The following is an 11,101-nucleotide window of genomic DNA, read 5'->3' on the forward strand; positions in this document are numbered from 1 at the left end:
GACTTGCAATATCATGCATTATGTAATACAGTTATATCACAAATATAAAGACAATGGTTTTCAATTACCTTTGTTTGTTGCTTTTCTATAATGCTGAGCACTATTTTGAGGCCTTTATTGGATTCCTTGACCCAGAAAACATAGGATTAGCATATTTAATTAAGTCTCTAGGTTGACTAGAAGCCGAGATCACGCAAAATATGTATTTTATGGCGGCCATTTTCAAAATCCAAAATGGCGGCCATGCAGGTGTCTGTGCAAATGCCAACATTGATTTTCAGATTCTCCATGCTCTGAAGATTCCAAAAATTTACAGGTTTGCTAATCCCAAAATTTTGAAAGAAATTATATTTGTTAACATAGTGAACCTGACTCTCTTCATCACTGTCCTGAGTGTCATTTTCGCAAAGGTGTCTACGCAAATGTAAACATTAATTTTTGGATTCCTCATGCTCTGAATATTCCAAAAATGTATAGTTTTGCTAATCTACCAAAATTTTGAACGAAATTATATTTGTTAACATAGTGAACCTGACTAAGAGATTGATTGGTGCAACGGACAGATGGGGGATGGAGAGAGAGAGAGATCGTGGTATGTGGGGAAACATCACACCGGAATACACAGACTAACTTCACAATGCATATCCCCTCCCAAAGCCCTGGACAATGGGCAATGGTCAACCTACCACATAAATTAAAGAAATAACTGTCTGGGGATTCCTACGTGTTCATGAATGCTCTCCCCCGGGGTTCACTACCAAAACCATAACAGTATTATATGTATTAATTAATATATGCTTTCATGCATTGTTATCATTCTCTTTGTTATTTATTTTGTAATGAGAATGCCATGCCCAGAAGGACCTAATAAGCTGCTCGATACACCTTACCATGGTGTGCATGTAATATTCTTTGTCGTTGACCCTTTGAGTACGGATGACGTACAGTGCCGCAACCCGCGAAAAAGTTTTGAGTCCGGATGACATTACTACACGTCATCGACTCTACCTATAAATAGATCGTCAGTACGTGGTTGCATTCCCATACCAAAATGCCAAATTAATCCCGTTTTATCAAATTTATCGATGTTCGAGAATTATTTTTTTTAAATTTGTTTAGGTTGCTGGGGATCCCGGGATTATCAAAACAATCCCATACACAAAGGGTTAATTATGCCTCATAAACTCAGAGACCATGGCGATCATTTCGGTGTATCACATTCCACATCAGAGCTCCAGTCGAGCTCCACAATAAACATTCCTCGCATTGACACACACACACACACACTGGCAAACACAGTCACACACACACACACACACACACACACACACACACACACACACACACACACACACACACACACACACACACATACAGTGCACACACACAGTGACACACACACACATACAGTGCACACACACAGTGACACACACACACATACAGTGCACACACACAGTGACACATACACCACACACACTCACACACAGTGAGACATACACACATACACAGTGCGCACACATACACAGTGCGCACACATACATACACAGTGCGCACACACACACGCACAGTGAGACGCACACAGTGACATATACACACACACCTCATCCATTTATAGTAGAAGATTCTTCCTCCCACAGGACGTCTCTGAGTCGTTAGTATGTCTCATTTACTATTGTCTCCTCTGATTTGATCGACCTGAACCCCATCTTGGCAGTAGAGTTGCATGAAGAATTCCAGTTCTCGCTCTACATGTACTGCTCATACACCTCCTAAACCTTAGGTGTACCTCTGGCTGCGACTTCCACTCCACATTCACCTCTTGCATGTCTTTCTTCCAATGGTGGCAAATCCTCCCTTCTGGATTTGGTGGTGACCAACTTCCCTGCCATATGTCTCTTGCTCTTCATCTGCTTCAATTAGTTCATCTGATCGTGTGCTTGTGAAGGTCAACTTTCTGGCCATTCTCAGAGAACGGCCTCAGTGCCGCCGAGTCTGGCAGTTCACTCAGGTAAGCTGGCACGCACTGCAAGCTGCCATCTCACTTCAGGAGTGGTCTCCTATATCCACTGCCCCTGATATTAACTTAGCGTGGAACCTCTTCCACAGACACCTGCTCTCTCTCATGCACAGATTCATTGCATCTTGTCTTCAGTTATCATCCCCATCCTCCCACCCATGGTACACTGAATCCTGTGATGGAGCAGTTGCTCTGAAACAACCTGCATTCTCCTCCTACTGGGCAAATCTGACTGAAGTCAAACTCAAATCATTCCAAAAATCCCACAACTGTATCCAATCAGGAGAGCCAGAAAACAACATTTTGTTAGGTCAATTGTTCGTTAAATTATAATTATTAACCAGCCTACAACGATTCTATGAATCTGGAAGGGCAATCTTTTATCAAAACGATACACCCGGCTGATGTCAGGTCCCATGTATTTATTACGGCCGTCTATTTGTGTGCAAAAAAAAAATGCAGACATCCTGTCACCCCTACCCTCACCTTTTCCCCTCCCGTCCCCACCTCCTTTTAACTTTTTAAATGTCCCTTCTTTCTTTTTGGGCTAGATCTTCCAGTTTCATCATGTGTGTACGGGGGTGGAGAGATTGGGATCGTCGATCAATAGAGAAATTTGTGGTTTGATCTTGAGAGTTATTGGATATACAATATTGATTTTGTACATACTGTATTTGGTGAACATATAAAAAAAATTCTTTTATTAATTCTCTTTTCTCTGCCAAATCTAAAGTTAGTTGAGTGCACAGAATGAGTGGGAAGGTTGGGAGAATGTGTGGGGGTGGGAGGGGACTATTCCAAAGTTGGTTGAGTCCGTAGATGGGGTAAACGTGACATCATAACTTGAAAGGTTCTGGTTAAACTACCATCTCTGATTTCCTGACCAAAAATGCTTGTACAACAGTCATCAGAGACTTGAATGGGTGGAGACTTAAATGAAATCAAATCAATCAGAAATCATCCATGGAGACTTGAATGGGTCGACCATCCGCAGCTGGATCCGTGTGTAACCTTAGCCAGGCTCGCGACCCAACCAATACTGGCCCTCGTAAACTGTTTCTGGCTTGCTCAGAGCGCCCCTCGTGCGGTTAACCTTTAAGCTACATCTCTCCGATCAATTTGGATCATCTGTAAGCATTCTGCCTCCCTTTACATCAGTGTAACCTGATTGCATTGGATTGAATCTGCCATTTTGGTCCAGGTTAAGAACGTTTATATCAACATAGAGTTCCCTACTAGTGTCTGTTCTCTAAAATATTTTTCTGCACAGATATTTTGGGCAATTTTTAATTCTTTTCTAATTAATTATTGATTTAATTGAATAATTGATGATGTCTTTGTGGCTGACTTTTATTGAGTTGATGGTTTTGGTTACCTTTGCTCACCTGTACGAGCACATCATTCACAGTTAAATATATTGGTTTGATTTTCTAACTGTGATGGCTTTGTCCTGACATCTCTGCCCATCCATGTGGTAAATGGCTGAATTTGCTTCAAAAACGTGTCACAATTCTGAGGGCTTGTCCTTGTGATTTGATCAAAGTGAGAAGGTAATTCCTTCGGGATAGTCGATTGGGCCTCTAGCAGTGCGACGAGACACTGGAAAGGGAAGCTCCGGTTATATATCAATGAGTAGGGAGCCGTGGAAGATGTGATAAAGGAGGGAAACTAAATTGAGATCAGGTAGCGGTAAGGGTTATGGAGGGGAATGAGGGCGGGGGTTGGGGGGCAGGAGTAAAGTTGTATGTGCACGGCTTGTTGGTCGATGGGGTAAATTTCCGCCATTTCCATCTTTGCTTGTTTTCTGTCTTTCTCCTCTTTGCTTGGTTGCTCATGTTTTTATTGCCCAAAACAGGTCATTGTGAAGAAAGCTGGAACCAAATGCCTCGATCAAGGGGTGGCAGAGGAGGACACAGAGGATTGTCTTCCGTTCACATGAGCTCGTACGGAGCCGTCCCTGGAGGAAGGTCTGGAGGTGGTTATTCTGCCACGCAATCGAGCTACGGCACCTCTCTTCGAGGAGGGAGCAGAAGGGGAGTGGGAGGGTATGGACCCAGGAGAGGTGGTGGCATGGTTAGGGGAGGAGGTGGTGTTGGAGGAAAAAGGAAGTTTGAGGGGGTTTTCCAGCCAGAGACAAAACGAAGACAGGTTGGAGGTCAGGTGCCTTGGGCATCACAACCAATAGCGCAGCAACCACTAGGGGGTGGGCATGGAGGGTTTTACAACCAGGATAATTACGGGGGGCGCTGGTAACCATGCTTGTGAAGGGGAGAGGGGTTCCACATTTACGAAGGGGAAAAATGTTGTTGGAGTTTTCAGGTAAAGGATTTTAATGAGTTTAATAAATAATAGTTAGTGTTAGAATCGCTGCATCATGGATAGCCGCTGTAGCTTTGCTTCTGTATCTGCGGCGATTTAGCTTGGCTTGTTTCAAATTTGCTTGCTTTTTCAGCTTGAGATGCCCCGGGTCATCTCAAACATTCTTGTACGATAAAATGTTCTGAGACACTTCCATTACTATGGAGTTCCTGTTCCATTGTTTGGGAACATTTTGTCAGCAGTGCTGGTTGATGTTTAACTTTGTACCTTCGTGGTTTTTTTTTGTTTTTTAAATTCTTTTTTTGATGTCGCACTGTTTTGTAATGGCGTGCATCATACCGATTTGGAAAACCAACGACTGACTGATTGAATGCTCCTTGTATCATTTCGCCCTCGAGGGACACGGTGCTGAATTTTGAATTTCCTCATTTCAAAAATGTGGTTTGATTTCCAATCCTTGGTGGAGTGAATCCAGGTTTGAAAAGTGGTTGTGAGAGCATAATTGCATTGTGGGTGGTGGGACGTTTATTTAGTTTAGCCATACAGTGATGGTAAAATCTGTGTGTTCATGCAAACCTAAAGATTGGCTGGGGTTTTATATTTTGCTTTTATCCAGTCAATTCATGTCTTGTCTTCTCAAGTTTGATGCATTGTTTTGTCGATGTATCTTCCAATCACACATTGATATTAAAATAAATCTTTCATACAATCACGCATTCTGATCTATCACTGCATGCTCCTGCCTACGTCGATGTGCATAACAGGCCGTTTTCTATTTTTCCTTTTCCGTGTGTCGTATCGTAGTTGGACACCAGCTTTAGTCTTTCTGACGTTTTCAGTGTCAAAGATTAACCAGCGGGAGGTTTCCACCAGGAGGTTGAGGTAAGAGGAGTCAACTCGATGCTGCACCACAATGATGACATTTTAGCCAAATTTTAACCGAAACCAAAGGATTTGGAAGCAAATGCGGTATCGACTGAACCACGATGTGCTTTTTGAACTTCGTCGTGTGATTTTGGATACCGTGGGACTGTTTTTGCAAGTTCAGGAAAATGCACGATGACTTGTCAAAGTGGAGTCGAACTGCAAAAATTAACCCTTTACCTCCCGGTTCAACCAACTTTTATACTATGTATAAAAAAATGTCCTTAGGTTTTATCTATCAAAGTTTCCCGGTGTGTACCCTGGTTAGAATAGGTACACCGTATCCCTGCGTGTCGTAAGAGGCGACTAAGAGGGTTGGCGTCAGGAAGGGCATCCGGCCATAAAAACATTGCCTCAAAAAGAGAACCATGACAATTACAACTACATATGGGCAGGGTACAGCCCGAAGTGGAGATCGGTTTCTGAGGTTTGGGACGTGGAATGTAGGGACAATGACAGGGAGATCAGGAGAAGTGGTGGAAGTATTGATCAGAAGAAGAGTGGACATATGTTGTGTGCAAGAGACGAGATGGAAGGGAAGTGGTGTGAGAATGGTGAAGGGTAGGCAAGGACAGAAATGCAAGTTTGTGTGGCAAGGGTTCCCGGAGGGCATGAATTGTGTTGGTGTCCTGTTTTCTGAGGAGTTTGTAGACAGTGTGGTGAGTGTGACTAGAGTGAGTGATGTGTTGATGATGGTGAAAATTATGATTGGAAAGCTCTTGGTGAACTTCATCTCGGGATATGCTCCGCAGATTGGTCGGAGCGATGAAGAGAAGGACAAGTTCTGGTGTGCGATAGAGAAGCTGATGGAAAACGTGAAAGATGAGGAAGTTGTTGTGGTAGGAGGAGACCTAAATGGACATGTGGGAAGGAGTATGGACGGTTTTGAGGGAGTTCATGGGGGTTACGGATATGGTGTGAGAAATGGAGAAGGTGAAAGGATTTTGGAGTTTTCTGATGGAGCTGATTTGTTGATTTGTAATACTCAGTTCCAGAAAGAGGATAATAAGCTTGTTACATACACATCAGGTGGGTCGACGACAACCGTTGACTACCTGATGGTGCGTAGGCGAGATAGGGGGCACCTCCGGGACACAAAGGTGATCCCGGGGGAGGAGGCTGTTTCACAGCACCACTTGGTTGTCTGCGACATAAGGGTGAAAGGTGCGAGGAGAGCTCGGCGGGTGAAGTACCAACCGAGAATGAAGGTGTGGAGGTTGAAAGATGTGACAGTAAGGGAGGCATTAAAAGAGAGGCTGAGTAGGGTAGAGGATGATGAGATTGAGCTTGAACGTGGTTGGATGTCAATGAAAGATCGTCTGTTGGGAGCCGTTGGTGAGGTATGTGCATGGACAAAAGGACCACCGAGGCACTCGGAAACATGGTGGTGGGATGAGGAAGTTGGAAAGAGGATTGACGAGAAGAGGAAGAAGTTCAAGGAGTGGCAGAAGGCGAAGGGTACGGGAGCAGAAAAAGCAGAGCATGAAAGTTATAAGGCAGCCAAGAAGGCTGCAAAGAAAGAGGTAGCAAAGGCGCAGGAGGCGTGCAGGAAAATGTTCGGAGAAAGCTTGAATTCGGAAGAGGGTCAGAGAGCGGTATTCAGGATTGCAAAGCAGATAGCGAAAGAGAGGTGTGATGTGATGGGGGTGAGTTGCTTGAACGATGAAGTGGAACAAATCGTTGTGGACCCAGATGGAATTAAAGGAAGATGGAAGAGATTTATGGAAATGCTGTTGAATGCAGAGAATGAATGGGATGGCAACAGAGAGTAACCCCGTTTTAGGACCGGCAGAGAAGATAACTGAGAAGGAAGTTGAGGAAGCGATAAAAGCAATGAAGAGTAAAAAAGCGAGAGGGCCGACGGGAGTTGTGGGAGATATGTTGAAGGCAGCAGGAAGTTGGGGTGTGAAGAGAATGACAGAGATCTGTAATCTAGTGGTGAAAGAAGGCCGGCCGCATTCCAGTGGATTGGGAACCGAGTACCCTCGTCCCTCTATACAAGGGGAAAGGTGACCCTCTGGAGTGTGGCTCGTACCGAGCGATAAAGTTATTGGAACATGGAATGAAGGTATTGGAAAGGGTGTTGGAGAGGGAGGAAGAAGGTGAAGATCGACGAAATGCAGTTTGGATTTATGCCAGGAAGAGGAACGATAGACGCGCTCTTTATTGTGAGGCAGTTGCAGGAGAAGTACATGGAAAAGAGGAAGAAGTTGTTTCTTGGGTTTCTTGATCTGGAGAAAGCATTCGATAGGGTTCCACATGCAGTATTGACATGGGCATTGAGGAAGTTAGGAGTGGAGGAATTGTTGATCAGAGTGGTGATGGCAATGTACAAAAGAGCGCGCACAGCTGTAAGGACGAAGGACCGGAACAGTGGTGAGTTTGAGGTGAAGGTGGGAGTGCATCAGGGGTCGGTACTAAGTCCACTACTATTTGTAGCTGTGATGGAGGTGCTGGCTCAGAACGTAAAGGAGGGTTTACCGTGGGAGTTGTTGTATGCAGATGATCTGGTGTTGATTGCGGAAAGTGTGGATGGACTGAAGGAAAAGATGAACAAGTGGAAGGAATGTATGGAGACAAAAGGTCTGAAGGTGAATATAGGAAAGACGAAGGTAATGGCAAGTGGTAAAGCATGTGGTGAGGTGGAAAGAACTGGGAAGTGGTTGTGTGCAGGAAGGGTGTCAGAGTGAACTCCATTCAATGTACAATGTGCACTGAGTGGGTTCATCAAAAATGTAGTGGTCTGAGGGTCATTAACCAGTGTGGCAGCTACATTCAAATGTAAGGTGTGCACAGAGGGAGCTGCAGATGGAGGAAATGTTGAGTTGGATCTTGGAGACGGCGTGAAGCTCGAAGGTGTGAAAACATTTTGCTACCTCGGAGACATGCTGAATGGAGAAGGTGGATCAGACTCGGCAACGGTTGCAAGAGTGAGATGTGCATGGAAGAAGTTTCGGGAACTGAGTGGCGTACTGATAAGGTGAGTGTCGTAGAAGCTGAAGGGAAAGGTGTATGCTGCTTGTGTGAGAAGTGTTATGATTTATGGGAGCGAGACATGGGTAATGAACATGGAGCAGCAACGAAGGGTGGAAATGCGAATGGTTCGGTGGATGTGCGGAGTATCGTTGAGAGAGAGGAAGACAAATGATGAATTGCGAAAGATGATGGGAATAGAGGCTGTGAAGAGAAACAGTTTGAGATCGTTTGGTCATGTGTTGAGGAAGGATGAAAGTGACTGGTTGAGAAGAGTGATGGAAATGAATGTCGAAGGAAGTAGAGGACGGGGAAGACCGAGAAAGACTTGGCTAAAGATGGTGGAAGAAGAAATGCGGGCAAGGGGGTTAACAAGGAGAGATGCAGAAAATAGGGCAAAATGGAGAAGATTGTCATGGGGACCGCAAGGCTAACCCCCGCTCTAGCAGGGAAAATGGCCTTAAAATGCATGTTGTTGTGTTGTCTCAAAGTAAAGCAGATATCCTCTATTCCTTCCTTTTTAAAATGTCTAATAACATGAACACCAGTCTGATTAACCATTTATATATTGGGTAGTATTGATTGCTAGACATGTTTAACTGCTGCTTGACTACCAACAAGATCCCAAAGCTGTAGTGACTAGCAGGCATGGTGGCTGTATTGAAGCCTGGAAAAGGTCCAACCAACACCGAGAGCTTCTGGGCCATCTCCTTCCTTTGTCACACATACAAATTATTTGAGAGACTCGTTCTAAATCGTTTCGCCCCCTTTGTGTATCAACATCAGGAACTTCCCCCTCTTCCCCCTCTCTTTTGTGTCCTTCCCCCTCTCTCCCCATCTTGTCTGCCGCTCCCCTTGTTTTTTGTGTTTTGTGTGTCGGTTTGTCTTTTTGTGTGATTAATGTTAGCTCTTTCACGAGCCTCGATCTTGTATACAAAAAAAAAAAAAAAAAAAACCTAATCCCTGAGCAATCAGGTTTTAGACCTGGAAAGTCCTGCACAAAGCAGCTCCTGAACCTCACTAAGTTTGATGAGGATGGTTATCAGAAAGGGTGGATTACGCGCTGCCTTTGTCCTGTCTGCGGCATTCAATACAGTAAATCACAGGATTTTTGTGCAGAAGTTATTCCAGATAACAAAAATTCTAGACTGATAGATCTGATTCAAAACATGCTTGCAAGTAGACATTTCTTTGTGGACCTCTGGGGTAATCACAGCAGATAGTGTAGACAGAAGAAGGATGGACTACCTCGAGGCAATGTTCTTGCTCCCTTACTGATTAATGTCTAAACAAATGACTGACCCATACATCCAAATACCAGGAGTTTCCTGTATGCTGATGATCCTGCATTGCATCCCAGGATCAATCCTTTGACAAAGTGGAGCAGGCCCTCACTCATTTTAAGGACAGACAGGGATGCAAACCGAAAGCTAAATATCTGCTGAGATGGGAGAAGACTGACTCACAACCCCAAGCCAACAGATCTTGGAGTTACCCTGGAGCAAATCGGCAGCTATAAAGATCATGTCATGAAGACAGGTGAAGGTAGGAGTCAGAAACAACACCTTGAGGAAGCATACTGTTACAGATCCGTCACTTCCGCCTTTGTTGTTATATTATACTTGTAGGATTTTTAGTTTCAGGTAATTTTGTTGTTAAGATTTTTGTGTGAAATGGAGATGACTTTAGTAAAAGGTAAAAAATAAATGTTTGTGGAGGGAAAAGGAAAACGCGGCAAAGAACCGGAATGTGGAGAAGGAGAATGGCCATGATAGAGATACAGCCATGAATCGCGTCGAGGCTGCGAGCAGATTTTTTTGATATTGGTCGCGAATGAGTTGAGGCTTCCCAGGAAAGGGATTGTGCCCGCAACATCGTCATATATTGCGATTGCAATTCAACCTGCGTCTCAGGTTTTATCACCAAGTGTGAGTTATTGTTGGAGGGACGAAGCGCCTCCATTACAGGCTGATACGCCATTTTGTCCTCGAAGAGGCTGTCAGCTTGGTACATCTTGTTTTGTCATTGGGATTTCCATATCGACCTCACCGTGTGGATTGCCGTTGGTTTCCATATCGGCTCAATTCCCATATCGACCTCTCACCTCGTAACTTCTCATCCACAGCCATGCCAATACATGCCTGTTGTTTTGCCGTTCTGCACGATTTCGACCTTCACCGCGTTGGGATTTGTGCACGGACTTTGGGGAATGTTACATTCCACTCACGTTTAGCGTATCGTGAGTTCATTGCTTTGAGAGCATTGGGGAAGGATGGTACCATCATATGTATTGTTCATTTGATGCAAGTGACATTTTAATTGTACTTTCTTTAATAGTGTTATTATTGTGTATGTGAGAGTTCTTAATATAATTACTTGTTTTGTTCTGCAATTGCATTGGTGTTGTTTTACCATGGTTTATTAGAACACTCAAAATAACAAATCTTTCTGCCACATTCCCGCTCCAGACTTTGAGGTGTACCCTAACTGGGGTTTGGGGAGGTAATACGTAACACAGACCAACCCCAAATGGGGAACAAACCTGGGGACCATACAAAATTCTGCACTGGCCTTGTGCTATTCAGTAGCCGAATGTGTTTATCTTGGTTGGGGCATTCCTCGCATGCCAATAAAAATGATCCAGTCCTCAACATGGCCTGAAAAGCTATTTCTGGTTCTCTTAAACCAATGTGAGTGGACGCTCTCTATTTGCTCCACTACCAATCAGAAGGACAGTTTCCTCACAAATAGAAAAGACTAAGTAGGAATTTAATCTCACCATCTGCCCTTCCAACATGAGCCAGCACCTGAAAGGTTGAAGCCAAGGAATAGCTTCCTTCATGCTGTTTAACCCCTTAGTATCCCTAA

General features: G+C 44.2%; 1 protein-coding gene across 2 annotated transcripts in view; it reads left to right on the forward strand.

Annotated features, from left to right (window-relative positions):
- The window catches only part of LOC137421039 (heterogeneous nuclear ribonucleoprotein Q), a 142,069-nt gene extending 137,019 nt beyond the window's left edge, over positions 1–5,050 (forward strand). For both annotated transcript variants that reach the window (XM_078771985.1, XM_078771986.1), the window contains exon 14: positions 3,873–5,050. In XM_078771985.1, the coding sequence (XP_078628111.1) occupies positions 3,873–4,270 (398 nt within the window). In that variant the 3' untranslated portion in view covers positions 4,271–5,050. The remainder of the gene's footprint in view (positions 1–3,872) is intronic.
- The last annotated feature ends 6,051 nt before the right edge of the window (positions 5,051–11,101 follow it).

The sequence above is a fragment of the Myxine glutinosa genome, chromosome 2, assembly GCF_964187855.1.
Source record: "Myxine glutinosa chromosome 2, kmMyxGlut1.1, whole genome shotgun sequence".
NCBI classification, from domain to species: domain Eukaryota; kingdom Metazoa; phylum Chordata; class Myxini; order Myxiniformes; family Myxinidae; genus Myxine; species Myxine glutinosa.